This window comes from Benincasa hispida, chromosome 12 (genome assembly GCF_009727055.1).
Source record: "Benincasa hispida cultivar B227 chromosome 12, ASM972705v1, whole genome shotgun sequence".
Lineage (NCBI taxonomy): Eukaryota > Viridiplantae > Streptophyta > Magnoliopsida > Cucurbitales > Cucurbitaceae > Benincasa > Benincasa hispida.
In genome coordinates, this window is record NC_052360.1 from 78865790 (window position 1) to 78888834 (window position 23045).

General features: G+C 32.9%; 3 protein-coding genes across 5 annotated transcripts; 2 read left to right on the forward strand and 1 right to left on the reverse strand.

Moving 5' to 3' along the window:
• The first annotated feature begins 414 nt into the window (after positions 1-414).
• Positions 415-4515, forward strand: LOC120067736 (probable dolichyl pyrophosphate Glc1Man9GlcNAc2 alpha-1,3-glucosyltransferase). 3 transcript variants are annotated; one of them, XM_039019299.1, is made up of 6 exons: positions 415-449; positions 541-617; positions 772-1648; positions 2556-2762; positions 2913-3150; positions 4086-4515. In XM_039019299.1, exons 3-6 carry the CDS (start codon positions 893-895, stop codon positions 4484-4486), a joined length of 1602 nt encoding a protein of 533 aa, XP_038875227.1. In that variant the 5' UTR covers positions 415-449; positions 541-617; positions 772-892; the 3' UTR covers positions 4487-4515. The 3 variants fall into 3 exon arrangements, with proteins under 3 accessions (XP_038875227.1, XP_038875228.1, XP_038875226.1); XM_039019300.1 differs by lacking the exon at positions 415-449 and having other exon boundaries at positions 498-617; XM_039019298.1 differs by lacking the exons at positions 415-449; positions 541-617 and having other exon boundaries at positions 711-1648.
• Positions 4516-4757: 242 nt separating this feature from the next.
• LOC120067738 lies at positions 4758-7116 on the reverse strand. The gene is made up of 2 exons (XM_039019301.1): positions 6515-7116; positions 4758-5489 (listed from the first exon to the last, which is right to left on the reverse strand). The coding sequence occupies exons 1-2, from the start codon at positions 6597-6599 to the stop codon at positions 4885-4887; spliced, it is 690 nt and encodes a 229-aa protein (XP_038875229.1). The 5' UTR covers positions 6600-7116; the 3' UTR covers positions 4758-4884.
• Positions 7117-9403: 2287 nt separating this feature from the next.
• LOC120092432 (10 kDa chaperonin 1, chloroplastic-like) lies at positions 9404-12490 on the forward strand. Its single transcript, XM_039050519.1, has 7 exons — positions 9404-9724; positions 9816-9874; positions 10033-10083; positions 11268-11333; positions 11434-11481; positions 11639-11668; positions 12260-12490. The coding sequence occupies exons 1-7, from the start codon at positions 9646-9648 to the stop codon at positions 12326-12328; spliced, it is 402 nt and encodes a 133-aa protein (XP_038906447.1). The 5' UTR covers positions 9404-9645; the 3' UTR covers positions 12329-12490.
• The last annotated feature ends 10555 nt before the right edge of the window (positions 12491-23045 follow it).

Consider the following 23045-nt stretch of genomic DNA (forward strand, 5'->3'; position numbering starts at 1 on the left):
TGTCTAATAGATATATAAACATTAAATTTAGTGTATAAAAATCTCATAAAATATTTGAAATGCTTAAAAATTAATTGTTATTAGATTTTTTTTTTTCTAATTGAACCTCACAATTTCAATTTTGTAATCGATGGTTACATTATTTTTTTTAGAAAAAATGTCTGGTACTACATATTATACACACTACTTATTGAGATGTTAGTCGTCTAGTATATTTTTTTATAATTTAAGAATTATACATGACACAAATTTAAACGTTAATGAACTAAAATTTTAATCCTATATAAAGTTAATCCTCTTACCAAAAAGAGTAATAGTGTTGTAGTCAATTGGATTCCGTTTGCAGGAGAACATCATCAATTCCCACAATGTAGTAATCTGACACACAGCAAAGCAACATGCAGTTAAGTATCATCAACTACTAGAAATAATGAGAAACTTAGATAAAGGTAATGAATAGGATAATCTTTTAAGTTGAGATATGTTGTCTCTTTATACAATTACTTCGATTCAATGTTATATGTGTTTATTGTTATTCAGGCTCTTTTAAAAATTGTTATATGATCGTGTTATAATATCGTGGTGGGAGGGCACCTGCAAGCTTGATTGATAAACTGGTAATTATAATTGACATGAACATTGAGTTAGGACTACGACTATTATCGAATTCCATATATATATATATAATATTATATATATATTTTTGTTTTTTTTTTTTTAACAAAAATCCCTCCTCCAACTTGATCAATTTTTGGTTTCTTGATATCAAAGCCCTACTCTTTAGCTTGAAGAAAAATTCTGCCGCTGCTGAGGGAGAAGGTTGAAAACCAATTAAACGAACCCAACTGTCGAAGCCGCGCCGTCGGTTCGATTCCGGCTCTCAACCACCGCCATGGAGGATCACCGGTGGGAAGACATTAGCAAAGGCCCAAAACCCAGAAAGCCAGTGCTCGAGCTCTTATGGTTCTTCGCCATAGCTGCCTGCATCAAGCTCCTCCTGATTCCATCTTACCACAGCACAGATTTTGAGGTCCATCGCCATTGGCTCGCTCTGACCCACTCTCTCCCTCACTCTCAATGGTACTTCGACGAGACCAGCCAATGGACTCTCGATTACCCCCCATTTTTTGCATATTTCGAACGCTTCCTTTCAATTTTCGCTAATATTGTCGACCCCCAGATTGTGCATCTTCAAAAGGGTTTAGATTATAACACCAATAGTGTCGTATACTTCCAAAGAATTACGGTTATTGTATCCGATCTGTGTCTTCTATATGGGGTTTATAGATTGACGAGGAATTTGGATCCGATTAAGCGCAAATTAATCTGGGTTTTACTTGTTTGGTCCCCTGCGCTCGTGATTGTGGATCATTTGCATTTTCAGTATAATGGCTTTCTTCTTGGGATGCTTCTGATTTCCCTTTCGTATTTGGAGGAGGGGAGGGATTTGATGGGTGGGTTCTTTTTTGCAGTTTTGTTGTGCTTCAAGCATTTGTTTGCTGTTGCTGCACCTGTTTATTTCGTTTATTTGTTAAGGCATTACTGTCGGGGAGGATTTGTAAGAGGTTTTGGGCGGCTTACAATTATGGGATCTGTTGTTGTGGCAGTTTTTGCGGCTGCTTATGGGCCGTTTATCTATCACGGTCAGGTATAGAATCTTTGTTTGAGCTTGAAGTTTTGTTTGTGGCTGATAAATGTAATGTTTAGAAGATCAGTTTGCTTATATGTCAATAACTTTATCAGCATGTACAGGTTTGAATCCCCCACTCCCGAACGTTATTGAACTGAAAAAAAAGGGTACATTTGTTTTTTCATGTTGTATTCTATACTCCCACTTGAAATTTTGTTTGTGGCTGAAAATTGTACTGTATAGGCGACCAATTTGTTATATCTCAACTTTATCAGCAGCACCTTGATTTTTCTTGCTGTATTCTATTATCTTCAATGCATGGATTTTTATATGGAACTTAATTGCCACTTGCATCTAGCCATCAGTCAAGCATAGGTTTGCCTAAAAGGGCGGAAATAGGACTGTTGAGGATAGAAATCCGGTGGGCAGAGTATCAAGGAAGGATAGTAGAGATCCTTTATCAATACCATAGCTTAAGTTTTTCAGGCTTATTGTGGGGGTGATTTAACATAGTATTAGAGGTTTTGTTGTGTTTTGTGATAGTTTGAAGACCTAGAAATGAAGGAGAATTTTACAATATATTATAACCTTAAACTTATTGGTTTAGTGGGGATTAGGGACACTTTTCATTCAATCTCTTAACTTCCTATGTTCGAGATTCACCTCTCTTTTGAGATTACACTGCTGCAAGTTCAATGCACATTGTATAACATACCACCTCATATTACAAAATAAACTGATAGTTTCTGTTCAGGAAACTAATCAACATGTACCGACTGCATTTATACATATTTTTTTTAATCTACAAATTCTTAGCAGAGACCTCTTGTTATATTCCCAAATTTGTATTGCCAGAAAAAAAAAATCTTTCCTAATAACCATGATTCCTTGGAAAAATTTATGACTACTAATATATTCCTTGCAGATACAGCAAGTCATCCGACGCATGTTTCCTTTTGGCAGGGGACTTTGCCATGCATATTGGGCCCCAAATTTCTGGGTTTTTTATATTTTACTGGATAAAGGACTGTCAATCTTGCTCAGAAAACTTGGATTTAGTATCAAGATTCCAACAGCTTCATTTACCAATGGTCTAGTTGGTGATTCATCTCCGTTTTCTGTGCTACCTCAGGTAATTTTCAATGATAAACTAAAGCAAGCTTGGTGCAGATAATTGGGATAATACTGAATTGTAGGTTATCCCTACATTACATGCCTTTTTTGATTTTTGGGTCAATCACTTTGAGTTTAAACTTTGATATGTGAATCCGTTGAATGGCAGATCACTCCCTTGTCAACCTTTGTTGTGGTGCTGCTGGCTTTGTCTCCTTGCCTAATCAAAGCTTTCAAAGAACCTCAGCCACGCATGATCACTAGATGGGTGGCCTATGCTTATGCATGTGGTTTTTTATTTGGGTGGCATGTTCATGAAAAAGCATCACTTCACTTTGTAATTCCGCTTGCTGTTGTTGCAGTGCAAAGTTTGGAGGATGCAAGGCATTACTTCGTATTATCAATAGGTATTTTCTTCCTATTCATGCCATTACATTTAAGTAGCCCTCTGGATCCAGGCTTTTTGCAGGAAGTATTTGGTTAGGATCTTTACGATGTTAGTGGGGCTTTCTTTTGCTTAATGTTAGAAATATTTGCTTAGGATCTTTACAGTATTACCAGGGTCTTTCCTTTCTTTCTTTCTCTCTTCATCATCATGGCTAGGCTATCAAAATACATACTCAATAGCCTTCAAAATTCTGTCTATTTTTTTTCCTCGTCCTTCTCAGTAAAAATTCATTAAAGTTCACTCTTTTCCACATCCAACTTACAATAATGGTGTCATCTTGTTGCATGAAGAAAATTCAGTTTGTCGTGGTGGTGGCTCTTTGAATTTTGGAAGACTAACATCAATGGACATTCTCATAACAGAAGATCTTCATTGTCTCGATCCTGAAAGATGACTGTTGTGTGAGGTTGTGTGTGTTGGCAGGGGGATTGGATTACTTTTTATCTGTTACCCTACCATTAGACTTTTGTGGAAAAAACTTTTGCCTGCTGTGCCCCTCTTTGTGGGAGAGCTAGAAAAATAGGAAGAACACAAGACCTTTCAAGACAAAAATGGACGCGAGGATGAGTCGGAATGACATTACAGTTTTTTCGATTTTCCTTCTCTAGATTTTGGCTAACTAAGGGATATTTCCCCCTCCAGCATCTTCCCTTCTTTTTGTACGTTTTCTTTCAATATTATTTTTGTCTAATGAGCAGTGCCCCACATCTTTTCACAACTTCAAGTCCTTTCCCTTGACCTGGTCACTCGATTGTAGCCAAGTCTTCCTAGCTGTAATACATACATCTCTTATCTCTCAAGGGAAATAATTAAGAATGATCTTCCATTCTTCTTCTTGTGGTTCTGCTCGTGTAATACAAGTTAAAGGGTGCTAATATTACTTTGTTCATGCAGTGTCTTGCTATTCTTTGTTCCCGCTTCTTTTTGAAGCCCAAGAATATCCCATCAAAGTGCTTCTATTGCTGTTGCACTCCAGTCTGATGTGGTTAGGCTTTTCTGCACAATTTGACAAAGGAGAGCCAGTTAAACAAGCCAGATCAAAGACGAAGCGACAACACATACAAACAAAGGGAAGTACGACTGCAACTGGAGAACCATTCCATATTAGATTCATCGAGAAGGTTTATATTGTTGGTCTTCTAATAGTTGAAATCTGGGCTCAGTTTTTGCATCCTTTTATTCTAGGAGGTAAGTTTCCTTTTGTACCACTGATGTTGATTTCTATGTATTGCTCACTTGGAGTCATGTACTCTTGGATTTGGCAGTTGAGATGGATTCTTAGTCCTACTAATTGAATCATTGAAGTTAGTCCTTCATGTAGACACCCTACACTGACCATTGGTAGAATTTGATATTCCTTGGAAGTGACAATTTCATTTCAAGTTCTTACACCAAAGAGTACAAAAAAGGGGTAAAAAAGTTTTGTTGTGTTGAAGTTTTTGTTGTCTGAAATTAACTTTGAATGTTCTCTTATAAGTTCAACTAATTAAATAACACTTAACAATTTACATTTCGTATTGGTCATAACCAAGATTGTTTCCAAATTTCTAAAATTACTTGCAAGTGTACTGAAAAACAGGGCTATATTTAGAAAGGCAGAAAAAATCTCAACATACAGTACTCTTTCAAATTGGCTCTTAACTCTTCCTGTAATTCAGTATAGAACAAAATTTTTAATCATCAATCTCTACTTTCACATCACCATAAATGAAAATGCAGAAATCTTGCAAGAGATAATAAAAAAGAACAGAATAACGGAAACATTGTTCCAAAAAGCTCCATTGGAGTGACCTCTATTGCATTCAACACTACTTCCACTGAAGCATCCTCTCTTTTGCTTGATACCCAAACCATGATTTTCAAGAACAAATGTTGAATTTGTCTTCCCACTACTGAACAATACACACCAGAAGAATGGCCCTTTGTGAACCCCAACCATCCCCACCCCTACTTCTGTGTGAGATTTATTCCTCAACAGTGAGAGAGTTTTCTTGTCAGGAACAAGCGCTCGGGAGAAAGCCTCTGTTGGCTCGAGATATCCAGGTTGACAAGCCACAATTTGGCCGGTTATCGTGTCAAAAGTTGGCAGCTCAACACCGCAATCTGGAGCGAAGATTTCGGTGAAGTTGTCAGAGGATGGATTGCAATTTACAGTGTTGTTACTAGTACAGTTCCCTTTGCAGAAGTTTACAAATTGCAGCGCCATGCACCCAAGACCTGCACTGTCACTCAGGTGAGAGAGCTTCGCAGCTGTTCGGTTTCTGTTGATGATATCCACAAGATCATTTGCTGGGTTTCCTGTAGACTAAAGAACTGAGTAACCCAAAAATCAAAATGAAATGGAAAATATTCCCACGAAGTCATCATCACATCAACAACATTATTCTCTATATTCTTTCATCTTGTGAATTATTTAATACCCATTATCAAAAATCACGGAAAATGATGTATAACTCATAATGCACAATTCAAAATCAATGAACATAAATATATGCAATCAAGCTCTCTTCTTACTTCAAATTAAAAACTCTTCAAACCTTCATCCTAGTTCATCAGCATCAAGCTCTGCTCTACACTACATTTCTACTCATCGAGGCTTGGTACTTGCCTTGACAGCGACGTCAGCTTGTACACTTCAATGTCATCCATTTTTGGGGCTTGTTGATTTGGCAAAGGAGCCCAATATATATTCATGGGTCTAGTTGGACTAGATAATTAGAATTTATAAGACTAGTAGAAAAAACAAACACTTCTCAACAACTTTCAAGTTGTAACAACTTCAATATATCTTCATCAGTTCGTGCAATTCCCTAAAGCAATGTAGATTATAATCACACAGCCAGGCTTTAGAATGGGAAGCATCAGAAGGAAGAAATGGGAGATCAAAAAAGTTCAAACACATGACAAACTATAAACATAACAGTTGGGATACCACCTAATAAGGATACTTACCGAAATACAAAGAACATCAAGATTAAACTATATTGCAATATTGGTAAGAAAACACAATATAAGAACCTTTCAAGTGGGCTATCTGTCCCCGTAAATTCCCACCATGGAGATTCCTACCAAAAATGATCCACCCCTAAGGTGCCCAACTTCTCTTATTTATAACAGCCACCACTAGTTAATTGCCCATTATGTCCCTTACTAATATCCTACTAACCTCTTCAACACATTCACAACATTCCAGAAAACTAAAATCAAAACACACCATCAATCACAAGACAGTAGAAGCATAAACTCAATCAAATTAACCCATCACAACCCACAATGCAGATTCAGCAATGGAAAAGGAAGAACTAGACAAGAGAGAAACTTACCATGGAACTTGGAGGAAACAAGAACAGCAAACAGGAAAGAACAGAGAATGAAGCACTCAAAGGTACAGAGCTTCCTCATTATCATTACCACAAACAATGACTGTACAAAGAAAGAGAGAAAGAAGATAAAAAGGCAAAAAAGAGAAGGGAAAAAAAGAAGAAGAAGAAGAAGAGGGGTTTGCTTTACAGTGGAAGAAAGAAGAAACCCTAGTTGGGGGAAAACTAAAAGGGTGTAATGAGGAGTGGAAACTTTCTGGGAAAAAGAAAGGAAGAGAGATTTATTGATCAAATTGTTGCAGAGATTGTGGGAAAGGACAAGAAAGTGGTGGCCCCAATTAGCCGTTTAGGTTCTTTAAAGAATGGGATTTCAAACCAAAAGGAAGGCATTTTGGAGTGGGTCCATTCATGGTCCAGTTTCTGCTGCATTGATAACTGAGCCAGCCCTGTCCAGCTAACTCTAGCATGGCCCGAACACTAATTTCAAATCTACTATTTTAGTCTCTAAGGTGGCATTTGGGGCGTTGAATAAGTTATAATAATCAGTATTTATTATATAGTCAATGAATTATAATAGTCTGTATTTGAAATGTAGATTATTTTATTCTGTATTTGGGGTACAAATTGTTATAGTATGTGGTATAATAGTCTTTATTTAATGTACAAGTTATTATAGTCTAGGTTATAATAATCTATGTATGGGGAGCAAATTGTTATAATAGCCGGTTATAACAGTATGTAAATTAAATGCATGTTATCTTAATATATATCACAATTGATTCTACTAAGGAAAACAAATTTAAATGAAATATCATATTTTCACGAACTTAAATAAAATTGTTTGTTCCACCAATTTGTATAAAATGTGTTGAGCGTTGCATTGTCCTCATTCCACCAATTTTAACCTTGTTGGACGTATCAAACTTTGTGAACATGAACAATTACAATTTCATTCTCTTCAAAAGATATTAATCGTTGCCCAACACATTAATGTATGTAGAGATAGAGAAATTTCACAAACGGCAAAAATAGAAAACCAAATCACATTCATGTCCATAAAATAGTATGAGTGAAACATAAAAAAATATTATAAAGTACAAACCACAATTTAAATATGTCCAAATTAAACATAGAAAAGCAGGAGATGAAAATAGTTGGTCAAGCGTTGTCTAGAAGAAGAAGCTCGCAATACTCCAATTTCATATCCACTGGAACAGACAAAAAACTCTCTGTATTATGCACTGCATAATACGATATTCATAAGCTTCACCCTCTGTCGGGTTTGCAGTTATGGAATATCGTTAAATTCATTCACAACCTTGGCATGTAGCTCAACCTTTGTTGCACGCTACTCTTTTGGTCATTCAACAATGGACTTTAGTTGGTCATTTGCAAAGTCCATTGCATTTTTAAAACCTCAACCAACTTAGACTGATATCCAAAATGCTTTCTCTTACTACCCCTTGATGAATTGCCTCCTTCGGAACTAAAACCAATCGGGGTTCCATGAAACTCATCTTGTGACAGGTCATGTTCCTGTGAATTGCCAATAGGAGCACCTTCATGCATACGCCCTAACACATTTGAGGCCATGTCACCAGGTGTCTCTACCTCTTCTCCAGTTGCCTAGTCCTTGCCAAAGACATAGGCTAAGTCATCAAAATATAGGAATGACTTGTTCAAGAGCCCTTTTGCTGTAGGATGGCTCTGCATGAAGAGTATGACTAATTAATATAACAGGTGACAATGAATGGGAAAAAAAATGTTAATGAAATTTTACCTTCACTCAACCATCGAACGTCTCTTCTCCATAGTAATGCATTGGAATTCTTCATTCCAACCAAAATCGTTGCATGCTAGTCCTCACATTTCTACTATAGCTTGGAACGTTCTTTTAAGGCTCCTTACCCTACAATCTATGGTGGGGTCCCTTGTATTATACAGCCAGGTATCTTATCAGTCATCATACGCTGTAACTGTGTCAAGTACCCAGGGCTAAAGGTCCCATTGTCTAATCTCCATCCACCAGATTCAACCAAAATCACCAAACATTCCACCAGCTTTGACTCTTTTTCCCTCGTCCAAGTATGCTTTGGAGCTCTAGAAGAACTTGTCATCCTGCTACATGTACACCATAGTACAATTTAAGTAGTAAAGAAAGAAATTATTATGTGATGTATTATGTATAATGTATAAGGTAGTAAATCTAATTATATTAAGAAATTTGGAAATTGATTTTCAAAATCGCATACATGAAATTAAAAAAATACATTGTAAAAGCCACACACTAAACATGAAGCAACTAGTTACGTAACTCCCAGTCAGAAAACATATTATGTGCCAGTTCATCTCTTCATTGTGTCTATTCATTTGAACTCTCAATATAATTGATCTCATCCCCACCAACGGTAGCAGAATGTGAGTCCACTGCATCTAGATCCTTGAGCATTTCGCCAATATTCATCTCCTTATTAATAAGATTATGAAGAAGGTAACACACCATGATCGTCCAAGTTTGGACTTGTAGGGGTAGTATGATTTTCCGCAGAGTATTGCCCATCTCCCTTTCAACAACCCAAATGCTCTCTCGATGACATTCCTCGCATCAACCGTGAATTCCCATGAATATCATTTAATAAGTTAAATGGTATGTTTTTTAACGTTGAATTATGATTTGTTTAGTTTATGAATGTCATTATCCATTCTTGTAATGATTCTTTTATATTTTTAACTTAATTTTTTTTAGTACGACAAATACGAAGAGATTTCAGGAACTTTAATTATCCACGTTCTATACTCAACCTAAATTTTTTAAAACAACAAATACTGAGAGATCTTGAATCTGGACTTCCAAGTAAATTCCTTAAATTGAGGCTTCTTTTAGTTCAACATTTGCAAGGGAAAAATTGAGATTTTATTATCATCGATTTGGTTGGCAATTATCCACCCAGAAAGATTTTGAGTTTAGGGTTTAGAAGTTCATAGAACATTCTAGACTGATAATCCATTTTATCATAACACAAGCTCGACCCATCTCTTCCATTAGGACGGTTTTAACAATATTTCCATTTCAGTCTCGCTCTGCAGCTGTTCCCAAAGCTTGCGCCTTCGCTGTTTAGCTCACTATCTTATCCATGGCGTCTATGTTCTTGACTGTGAAGCCCTTTGTAAACAAAATCGATGCACCCACTTTCTCGAATCAGAGATTACACAGTGATTTCCTTTCTTCTTCCCTCAGCTCTACACGAATCTCTGTCTTCTTCTTTCTTTCGTCATTGATTTTGTTCGCATTGGTTCTGGACAGGCACTCGGAGAACTTCCCTTAAAGTCTGTGCAGTGGCGAAGAAATTGGAACCCACCAAGGTCTGTAACTGTTTCACCCTTTTGCGAAGTTTAAATTCAGTTTTGCAGATTTTGGGTTTGTTTTTCGATTCATTGTCTGTTTTGAGTTAATGGGGTTAGAGATTTTGGGTTGTGAGTTTATGATTAATGGTTTAGCTTTTGTTCTTTTTGAGTTGCAGGTTGTTCCACAAGGGGATAGAGTCCTCATTCGGCTCGAGGAGCTTCCTGAGGTGGGAATTTTAATCATCCATTCTTCTATCATTTTGCTTTTGTTTTCTTATATGATATCTTGTTCAAGTTCTTAACAAACTTATATGAAATTGGATTTTTTTCCCTTTAGTTTCCACAATATCCTTTGTTGTATCATAATTTAAGCAACCATGAGTAGTGGCATTGAGACTTGTAAGAAAAAAGGTAAATGGAATTTGGGGAATGGGTTCAAACCGTCCAATTGTACGTCACCTACTTAAGATAATGAAATTCTGCAAGTTTTTTGTGTACAAAGCAACGTTATAGGGCTGGTCTAGACACTCGTGAATATAAAAGAAAAAGGCTTTAAACTTTTGATCTTTAAATAACTTTGTAACATTGGTCTATAAGACTTTGTTTGATAATCATTTGACTTTTGTTTTTAGTATTTGAAAATTGTGTTTGTTTTTCACAATTCCTTAACAATGGGTCTCATCTTTCCTAAATAAACATTCAAATTATGTTTCAAAAAAGAAAAGAAAAAAAAAAACATTTGAATTCGTAGCGAAGTTTCAAACAACAAAGACATGTTTCTATATATTATATATATGTATTAGTTTTCAAAACTTACTTGGTTTTTAAAACACCCCCTAAAAAGTAGACGACAAAGCAAAGGAACTTGTACGTGGAAATAATATTTATTAGGCTAAATTTCAAAACCAAAAACTAAAAACCAATAATAAGAAACCCATGAACGTACACAGTTATTTGTATGATTGTATAATAACTCAACTTTGATTTTGTATTCTCTTCATGGCATTTCATATTGCTAAGGAACTACACATCTAGATAAATGAATTTCTTGGCTGTGGGAGGGCGATGCTTTATCCACTACAGAAATAATTTCTCTGATACTGTTGTGTATAATTTTGCATTCATGCCTAAAGTTAGTAGTTGTACTTGTACTATGTTGAGGTTTTGAGAAATGGTGCTTACTACAGGTAATCTCTGCTTTTTGGGGATATAAATTTGAAAACAGGATCACAATTGGAGATGCCTGCCAAATCTGTTTTAGAGGCTTTAGAACCTCGTTGAGATATTTGACATGTTTTTTTGTGTATCCAATTTAATATGTATTAAGGACAATGCTAATTGTTTTGGACTCTTATGTTCTGGAAATATGTTGCTTCATCAGAAGTGATTCTTCAATCATTTTATGTCACAGAAATCAGCAGGAGGAGTTCTACTTCCCAAATCAGCCGTTAAATTCGAGCGTTATCTTTTGGGAGAGGTAAGCAAAACTCCTTCCTTTTTCTTATCTGCTAGGATCGCTTTTTTCTTCCTTCGTGTTTCTTTACTCGTGCTAGTGTTAAGTTTGCATCCCTTTTCAGATCCTATCTGCAGGTGCTGATGCAGGGGAATTGGGGAAAGGAAAGAAGGTTAGGATTCAACTTTTTGTTTAGCATGTTGATTTTCTAATGATATTGTTAAATGCTGTAGTACTTTTCCAATGAATCTGTAACTTTTCTCGGAAAAAAAAAAAAAAAAAGTTCGTTTGTACCTTTTTTGAAGAGGAGAAATTTTCTTGTGTTACAGGTTCTTTTCTCAGACATAAGTGCTTACGAGGTAATGCCACATTAGTTTGAAGACTACTTGTTCATTTCAGCAGTTCAGAATTTGCATATTAGTTCATTATTTTCCATTTGAAGCTAGTAGACTAGTAGTTACAATAGCGTGTTCAGTTCAGTAGTAAATGGACCAAATTGAAACTTCAACTACAGAGACAAGAAATTGACATAAACATCAGTTAGTGAAAAGAACGGATAAAGCTGATTGGGTATAAAATAGAGAAACACACTTACATTAGACTCAACCCAAATACACACCATTCGACCGGACCAGCCAAACACAGCTTAAAACTATTAACTTGCCACTAAAGTTCCTAGGAGGATCTTGAGCGGTTTTTGGGTTTGGAGCAGAGATTCCCTATAAATCTAAGGTTCGAACTCGAACACCCTATTACTCATTATATTGCTAAAGCCAAGTGACTACTTTTACACCATTGGGATGTCAATGGTTCGAACCAGTGACAACATAGAACAATTTTTCCTACATTAGTTAAGGTGGACAACATTTTAGAATACGGCTGCTTTTCTGTATACAAGGTGAGTATGGCCTACTGGCTTTATTTTAACACTTGCATGTATTATTCCACAGGTGGATTTAGGCACAGATGCAAAACATGTCTTCTGCAAAGCAAGTGATTTACTGGCTGTAGTTGAGTAAAGTTTCAGGAAAAAAAAGAAGCCATAACTCTGATTGTTTTAGGTACCTTCTTTTTTGTAAGACCGAAGGATTTTTCATTGTGTTTGCTCCAAATGTAATTTAATATTATATCTTGAAGTCTCTGATTCAGTTCTTTGGATATTATTTCACTCTGTTTTGCCATTTCTGCTATGCTCTCTTATTCAACATATTTTAGAACTTGCATTCTGATGGATGGAAGTCATGAAAGAGACCATCGGAAGAAGTTAGTATAGGTCTAATTGATTCGAAATAGTAGATTAATATATAGTCAATTCAAACATTCTTCAGTAGACTTGATGATTCAATTTTTATATTTGTCATTATTGAATTCAAAAAAATTAGTAGAATTAAAATCAATTTTTAAATGACAGTTAATGCAACTTCAATAATAAATACTATTAGGATTCGATTGGATCATGGACATTGTTTCTTGAGATTTGAATGTCTAAATTTTAAATATTTGGGATAATTAATGTTTATGTTTAGATATGTAGTTTAATTTACTAATTTTGTATATAGAAATCAAAATGAAACAATTATTTAATTAAATACAAAGAGATTGATTATTATAGTCATTAAATTATTTTAATATTATTTAATCAATAAAAACAAAAATGAATGAAAAGATATCAGGGAAATTTATTAAGTCTGATTATATGTTTACTAATTAATTAAAATAATAATAATGAGTAATTGTATTACTTTATTAATTAGTTAAGATATATTTCTACTGGGTATCTCTTGGACATAAAAACTTCTCTTTTTTGGTGGGTTTTTAATCCATGTTAAATGAGAAGATAATAATATCTTGAATTTTAACAATTGAAAATTTTTGAAACAAATAAGATAATAAATGTCTGTATGGAACTCAGGAAAATTTATGAAACAAGCAAATATTTAATGGCTATTTGTATAAAAAAAATTCAAGTAAAAAATAATAGAATATATAGTATAAGGATAAAATAATTGTATATATAGACTAAAAATGATAAAAGACTAAAAAAACTCATGTCTAGTCACCATTTTGCTCGCTTCTTTCCAGTTTTCTCAAATTAAAACCTATCACTGATAGTTACTAATCAGTGATAGCCACTAATATTTGCCAACAGTTGCTATATCAATTGCTATTAACGATAACTTTCAATTTGAGAAAAATGAATACAAGCTTGAAATATTATCTTTTATTTTGCTATCAATTATCAGTAGCCATCATTGATTCACTTTCATCAATTGGAATCAACCTTGAAATATCAATACTTAAGCCATCAATGATATATTTATAAATAGTGATCAACTTTGAAAGAAAACCAACAACTTTGATTACCACAATAGCTATCACTAATAATCTTTTATCATGGCTATTACTGATAGCAGTTATCAGATAGACTTTCATCAATTATAATCAACCTTGAAATATTAACACTTAATGCTATCAATGATAGACTTTTATAACTGGTTATCATCTTTGAAAGAAACTCGATTTGTAGATATCACCTAAGTTCTATCACCAGTATCACTACATATCACTCATATTGTGGTTATCAGTGATAGCTTCTTTTAGTGATATCATCATTGATAAGATGCTATCAATGATTTCATTGATATCATGCTATCAGTGATAGTTCTTTATCACTAATAACGTGCTATCAATGGTAGCTTCTATCACCGATAATGTGCTATCGGATAGTTTTTATCACCGATAACGTGTTATCGAGTAGCTTCTAGCATCGATAACATACTATTAGTATTAGCTTCTATCACTGGTAACATGCTATCGGTAGTAACTTCTATCAATCATAGCCACTGAACACCTTTTTGCCCATTTCTTAGCCTTCCCAAACCTTTATAAGTCCATTTTCTTTTCGATGATAGTTTCTATCACCGATAAACATGTTATTACTAATAACTTCTAGGATTCCACTTACATTTTAGTCCGAGATCAACTTTATTAATTAAATTCACTAAGTTGGCTATCAGTGATAGATTTCTATAAATGGCTATTAACTATGAAAATATAATAAAAGATTAAGCTATCAATGATAGAGAATTGATAGAGAATATAGTGGCTATCACTGAGACTTTCATTTGCTATTTATATTTATTATTTGTTATAATAATCAAATTTGATGATGTGCTTGTTGGTATTAAGTCAACCTCATAATTCTTGTGAAAAAAAGGGGAAGAAGAAAAAAATTAAATAAAGGAAAGAAAAATTTTTAAAATAAGAGAACGAGAAGGAGCAAAAATTGAAGAAAGGAAAGAAAATTAACTAGAAAAAGGGAAGCAAAAACTAGAGAAATGAAAAGAAAAATTAAAAAAAGAAAAAGAAAGAGAAGAAGCAGAAAATCGGAGAGAGAAAAAAAATAAAATAATAAAAATAAAGAAATAAGCAAAAACCAAAGAAGGAAATGAAAGAAAATAAAAAATAAAGGAAGGAAAAAGAAAGGAAAAAGAAGGGAATGAAAGAAAATAAAAAATAAAGAAAAAAAGCAAAAATCAGATAAAGGAAAGAATAAAATTTTAAAAAAAAGTGAAGAAGCAAAAACTGAAGAAATGAAAATAGGTGTAATATGTTTTTAGATTTTTTCTCTTATTCTACGATCTATTATAAATATCCTATATTTAAAGATGACATATTTATCGAGTAACTTCACATTTCTCTCTTATTTATTTATTTATTTTTTACATTTATCAAGAAACTTTATTTTTTCTTCTGGTTTCTAGTGACTTTACTTTTTTTTTTTTTTTTTTTTTTTTTTTTTTTTTTTTTTTTTTTTTGTCATGTTTCACATTTGTGGGGTTTAGGTTTAAGAATAATATAGTTTTTAGTTTTTGAAAATAATATCAAGAATAAGTTACTATGAAACATAGATACTTCATGTGAGGTAAAGAATTCGTACCAGACACGTATCAGATACTCATACTTTCAGATACTTACTAGATATGTATTTGACACGCGATGTGATATATCTATTTTTATACTTGGCTTTTTTTTTTAAAAAAAAATAAAATAAAATAACCCATCTAATCTTTCCCAATCCAAAATTAAGCAGTCTATTTAAAAAACTCACTACTTAGTCTAAAACTAAAGAAAAAAAAATAAAAATAAAAGACCAAATTCTATAATCATCTAATCTTCATCTTCATATTTGAGTCTCCACAAAATCTACCAAAATATAACCCACTTGAATATCTTCAACAATTGAATGAAGAAGTTGTTCATTTATCTTCATACTTCTTCCTCTAATCTTCTTCTTCTCTGATCAATATGAATTATTTTTTTATTACATATTATTGACTACTTTACTTCAACAGCTTAGATTATATTTTATATTATTGTCATTAGTTTATATATTAAATTGAAACAAATTTTAGAAATGAAGTTAAAGACGAAACTAATTGAGAAAAATAGGTGATAAAAATCGTGGCTACCATGTCAAGAACTCGTGGACCACGAGTTAGTTGAACAGATGTCTTTTTCCTGGTTTGCCTTCGCCTTTGTCTTGCCTGTTTAAACTACAATGCAGATTTTGCTTTCTCATCCTTTTCCGTAAACGAGTTGGCCAAATGTGTGGAAGAAAGTATTTAAGTTTTATCACTAAATATTTTGGAAACTGGAGATTAGAGAAAGTGAAGCCTCCAAACAAAAAAAATCATATTGTGTTTGTTTGTGATGGCCATAGCCGAAAAAACCAAAACCCCACAAAGAATATTCGTTAAATATTAAAAAAATAGATCATATACAAAATCCTACAAATAAAATTTGTTAAAAATTAAAGAAAATAGATCATAAAAATGCATAAAGATGATGAAGAAGAAGAAAGTAAAATTACCTGCGGCCATTGAGTAGTAACCATGGGAATTGAAGAAAAAGGAGAAAATTTTGAAGAGTTCTGTAATTTGTTTTATGTTTTTGTTGGAGAGGGGAAAAAAGGTAAAGTTGAATAATCCAAAAATATGGTGAGATGGTGAAGAAAGTAAAATTCAAATGGTTCATGTGTATCCAATATAGAAGAATAGTCCAAAATATGAATGAGAAAGGGCGAAAAGAAGAAAGGCCTTTCACATTTATTGATAATGAAAAAAAAATCTACAAATTTTCTCATCGAAAATGGAGATTTCTCCATTTCTGGATAAACTTCAACAAAGGGAATTCGTGGACTAGGTCCACGATTCCTTTGTACACGTGTATTAAAAGCAAAATTTGAAGCCACTTGTAGCTTAAATCGTGAATCTAATATACGATTTACATAATTGTGTATCCTGTCTTCCATTTCTCAATCCTATTTTTGCCAACACTTTCATTTCAATTCTATTTTTGTCTTTATTTATTAAAATAATATTATTTTTTAAAAGAATTCTATTTGTAGAGAAGCTTCATCTTACAACTTTACATCTCAAATAAAAATTTACTAACTTCAACATATTAATTCCAGATTTGTTAACTCCACTCAGTGGGCTAACAACCCATAAAAATTAATATGTAATCAACAATTATGTGGGGTGAAAACTATTTAATGAAATAAGGTTGTTTTTAAAGTATTTGGAGATTTGTAGTTGTTTTGAAGATTTCGAGGTTGGAAAAAAGTTTAAAATATTATGTCGAGGGTTTGAACCCTCAACCTAAAAATAATTAAAGAACAAGTCGAGGGTTCAACCTTGACCTAATTGAAGGACATGTCAATGGTTCAACCCTCGACCTAATTAAAGCGTTCTGCATGTTGAGTTTCCAATTCTTGACAAAGGGTCAACGATTCGTCCCATCGGCGCCAGAAACTTACCTTCCCAACGCTCTCTGATTCCCTCTTTAATTCCCAACATCCAAATTAATCCGTGCTTCGAGTTTAAGCTTTTAAGCCCCCCCTTCCACTTCTCAAATCACAATTCTATTCCGCTTTCTTCGTTATCCAATAGCTCCCTATCTTCTTCGTTATCCGATTTCTCTTTGCCTTCTTTGAACTGCCCATCTTCTTCTCCTTAAAAAACTTTTAAAAAATTTTGCAGACGAGGAAATCGTCATGAGATATGCATGAGCATATATACTACAAATGATGGGTGAAAGTCTATTTTCTGACAAATCAAGCCATTTTGTTCACTTGATGTTCCTGCCACTGTTAGCTAACCTCTATGATGCGGGGCGGTATTCATGGGGTGGAGCATGTTTGGCATAGTTGTATAGACAACTGTGTAAAGCAACAAGACCTGAAGTTCTTGAGATAGCTGAGCCTCTCATACTTTTGCAACTATGGATTTGGAGCGATTTCCAACAATGACTCCACAGCTACAACATGTAAATGACGCTCAGTTAGCTGGACGAGCCTACGGTTCTCGGTATGTTTTAATTCAATTTAATTTTTATATGACTAATCTAGTTAATTCAGAATCTAAATTATCAATTTAAAAATTTAGGTGGAGAGACAAATTTTGTGTGATTAAGACAGTCACACATGTAGTAAGCCAATACAGATGCTTGTTTAATCTGCTTCAACCTGATCAGGTACATTAATATTGAACTAAATTGTTATTTTATACAGATTTTTATTGTATTTGTCTTTAATGTTTTCGAATATAATATTTTGTATTTCAGATTATTTGGGAGCCCTACAAACTTATTATGCGCACTTTGCCCAATTTTTGTACGAATGGTCAAAACATATGGCGGACGATAAGTCCTCTCATATGTTTCACATTGGTGAGTGGAAGTCCTGACAGGGTGATGAGACAATTCGGTTTTCAGCAGGATGTCCCATCGCATTGTAATAGTGAACCCCTACCGCATGATATTGACTTAAGGATTGGAGATTGATTCGAAAAAGTTGTACGTTTGGTAGTGTGATGGCACTATCGTGCAAGGTTTATTGCAGTGGAGGTTTCTATTAAACATTTTGAAGACTACATTAATTGGTATAATAATATCACAAGGTGCTACTTACTCGTCCGAGAGCGATGAGTCATATGGTAAATAAATGAATATTATCTAATTATTTTTAATTTAAATTAATTTTAAATATTATCTAATTGTTTTATAATTCACAGAGATTGAACAACAGTAGACTCCATGATGTTGCGAATGATTCGAACCAAGTTTTTGCTATATACAGTGACAACCACAGCTATATGGAGGAGACACATTATATGTACGATATATCTATTGTTCCTTCACTGGCTCCTAGACGTAGAGGACCTATTCGAGAAGAAGAAGAAGAGTTCGATGAGGTTGCCCACAATGTGGAAGAGTTGCCCCTTGTGATGCAGATACAGAGCCAAATTGATTATGTTAGTCCAATGATGATGATGCCAACATTTGGTTCAGGACATTATGACTTAGAGGCTGGTCCATCATCTTTATACGTGCATGTGCATAGTCGGGGTCGTGACGAGAATAATGAATATTTATATTATGAAACGTCTGCAGAGGTACTAGAGCAATATTAAGAAGAATTAGAGCAACCTCAAGTTCGAAGTCGACGACAACAACCAGCTCGAAATCGACGTTGTCCACCTTGTGGGACACATTGATTTTTGTAATTATTTTTATATAAATGAGATATTTTAATTTACACTTCATTTTTATGAGATATTCTTTTTTTTTTTTTAATTTGTTCTTTTTAGAGTTAAGTTAAGAAGATGGTTTAAAAAATAATAAAATAATAAAATAAAATGTAAAGTGGAATATACTAAATAATAAAATAAAAAAGGGAGTTGAAATATCATAATGGAAAATGAAATATTAAAATAACATAATGAAAAATAAAAAAATAAAAAAAATGGAGGTCGAGTCTTCGAAACTCGACTTAGGTTTGTCGAATTTTGAGACACGATCTCCTTTGTCGAGTTTTGAAAACTCGACAACCTAAATTATAAAAAAAAAATACAATATTTTTATAAATAGTTTTGAAACAACAATATTTTTATAAATAGCTTTAAAAATCACAATATTATTCTAATTTTTCCGGTGGAATCATCCTTTAAAATGATAATAAATATCTTCTTTAATTACTAAACTATGTTGAAATCGAAAGTAATTCGTTTGTTCACTTTAATGACCTGTTTGAAACCTCATGATTTTGAGATGTTTCAATTCATGATTTTGAAACTTCATGAATTTCATTGCTTGTTACTCACCGAGTTTAGAATTTAGAAGTAAATTATTAATCTAAATTCTTAATTTAACCTTGTCATACTATAATTTTCAATGAATTTATGAAAAAACATACATTAGTAAATTCTTAGCTTTCTTTTCTTTTTCGTTCACAATCCAAAGAGATAATTTTATATATATTCATTTTAAATCTTTCTCATTCCAAATCAAATAATTAATTTAAATTCATTTTCTAAATTTCAAATCACATTAATTTAAAACAATTTCTTTAACGTTCTTGAATCCAAAGAGAGGATAAAGATGAGATGGATGAATAAAAAGAATTATAAAAGGCCTCAAAGGCAAGTGATTGACATTGGCAATTCTGATCCAACTTTTTGATTAAATTATAAGGTTAATACTTCAATAAGAACATATAGAGTTGTGTTCAATAGAATCCGAAATGAAGAATTGGATTCCTAGTCATTTTATTTTTGTCTATAGGTCTCTAAAATTAATATTAAATTTTTATTAAAAATTAGTGGAAAGGTTAAACATAAAATTGAACAAAAAGCAACACTTTATATAAATATTATGATAATAGATGATCATTAGATGGGCATGTTTAGCGTTCATTGACCATGTGTCATACCCATATTTTCCAAAATGTTGTTCATGTGTCTCAACATTATATCTTATTAGCATCCATGTAATCCATCTCCTACTTGCCAAATTACTTATAAGTAGTGGTATTTGAGGGGTTTTGGAATAACACACATTGGAAAAAATCCAAAAAGATTGGAGAAAGTAGAGAAATTCATCCTTTTTATTGTATTTACTTTTGTTATTTATTTATTTCATATATTTAATTTATTTTAATATTTATTTATTTTATTATTATATTATATTATATTTTTTTAGCATCTGTGTTCCCATTGTGCTCCTCAAGTTCATAACACGTCAACACGAGTTCCTATCATTTTCCTCGCTAAAAGTAGGTCCTAAAGGTATGTCGGTTTTTTTTCTCTTCATTATAAATAAATAAAATATTGTTTTACATATTTGTTATATATTAAATTTTTAATATAAATGTAATATTTTGTAGTAGTTTTACTATGAAAGCATTATAAAATTAGAATTTGTAGCATTTGATATTAATGGTAATAATTATTCATCATTAGTGCTTAATACCAAAATACACTTGGATGCCATAACAAATTGATCATCAGAAAATAATTTTTCTTCCTAAAGCTCGTCGTATATGGATGCATTTGAGGGTCCAAAATTTTAAATCAATATGTTAGAGAAGATATTTTTCTACATTTCGGATGTGCTCCTGCAGTAGCAATATCGAGAGAGAGGTTTTAAACGGTATTCTAAACTAATTCATGTCTTCTCGTGGCCGCAACAAAATAACATTTATTGATGACAAATCATGAATATCTACCAACTGAAAAAACATTATTCCCTGAAGTGAATGTTGTGAATGTTAATAACCATGGTCGAGGTTGTGGTCGCGATCGAGATCGTGACCGTGACAGAGGAAGAAATAATTATTATTTTCGTGGTGGTCGTTCTAATAATTTAAATTTTAAAAGAACCAATAAAATGATGATCACAAAGGAAAAACTCCACAAAATAAGAATTCAAAAAGTGTTGAAAATAAATGCTTCCAATGTGGAATGACTAGACAGTCATCACGTACTACGTCAAAACACTTAATTGATCTCTATCAAGTCTCCTTGAAGGAAAAATGGAAAAATGTGGAAGTAAATTTAGCATATTAGGATAATGAGATATTTTACCCATCCAATATAATAGATTTGGATGTGACACATTTTTTTCAAATCTCTTGAAGAGAAAATTGGTACAATTGATGACATAACAAGTGTTTCTTTTGATTTTGAATATTTAGTATTAATGTTATCCGTTTTTCCTTGGTTAATATTAAATTTTGTATATTCCAAGTGTTGTGTTTCTTATTATAATTATTTTCTTTTAATGAAGAAGTCTGGATCATTTTCATATGTTGGGTGACTAAAAAACGAGTAAAGAATATCTATGTCTAGCAGACAGTGCAACTACACATACAATACTTACAAGTAGAAAATATTTTTCCAAACTGACAGTGTGGAAGTAAAAGTCAATACGATATCAGTTTCTACAAACCTGATTGAGGCTTTGGAAAAGAAAATATTATTTTGCCTAGAGGAACAAAATTTACAATTGACAATATATTGTTCTCTAGTCAGTCAAAGAGAAATATATTTAGTTTTAAAGATATATGTTGCAATGGTTGTCATATTGAGATTGATAGAAAGAATAATATGGAATATCTTTATCTCATATCTACTGTCTCATATAAAAAACGATCTTTTAGATTATATTATATTTATATACGAGTAGTTGAAACATATGCAACAATAAACCCGAAGTTCATGAATCTAAATATATTTACAATTTGGCATGACAGATTATGTCACCCAGTCTATAATGATGGGAAGAATTATTGAGAATTCAAATGTACACCAATTGAAGAGCCAAAATATTCTTCAATCTAATGCATTATCATATGATGCTTGCTCTCAAGGAAAATTGATAATTAGACCATCACTAGCAAAAGTGAGAATTGAATCCCCTACATTTTTAGAACGAATATATGGTGATATATGTAGACCTATTAATCTACCAAGTAAACCATTAGGATATTTTATAGTATTAATAGACGCATCCAACAGATGGTCACACGTATGTTTATTATCAAGTCGAAATATTGCATTTGCAGTATTATTTGCTCAAATAATTAAGTTAAGAGCACAATTTTCTCATTATACAATTAAGATCATTCGTCTTGATAATGCTGGTGAATTTACATCCCAAGCTTTTGATAATTGTTGTATGTCAATTGGAATAAGTTTTGAACATCCTGTAGCTCATGTTCATACACAAAATGGTTTAGCAGAATCATTCATAAAACGTTTGTAGTTAATTGTTAGACTATTGCTTATAAAGAGCTAAGCTTCCTACATTTGTATGGGGACATGTCATTTTGCATGCGGTGTCACTAGTACGCATTAAGCCAGTAGCTAATAAGTACTCGCCATTGCAATTAGTTTATGGCCATGAGCCAAGTATTTCCCATCTGAGAATTTTTGGATGAGCAGTATATGTTCCAATTGCTCCATCACAACATACTAAGATGGGTCCTCAAAGGAGTTTAGGAATATATGTTGGATATGATTCCCCATCAATTACTAAATATCTTGAACCCCTGACGGATAATGTATTTGCTGCACGATTTGTTGATTATCATTTTAATGAGAAAATTTTTCAACATTAGGGGGAGGAATTAAAAAGTTGGAAAAAGAAATTACATGGAATGATATCATTATTGTCTCATTTAGATCCCCGTACAGATCAATGTGAACTTGAAGTTCATAAAATAATTAATTTGCAAATTTAGAAAATCGGTTACCAGATGCATTTATAAATGCTAAGAAAGTAACTAAGTCACATATATTAGTTGCAAATGTTCCATTAAATGCAATAAGTTGTCACTAATGAGTCTGAGCAAGAAGCGTGATAGACCATTCGGTTTCAAAGATAAAAATCTTC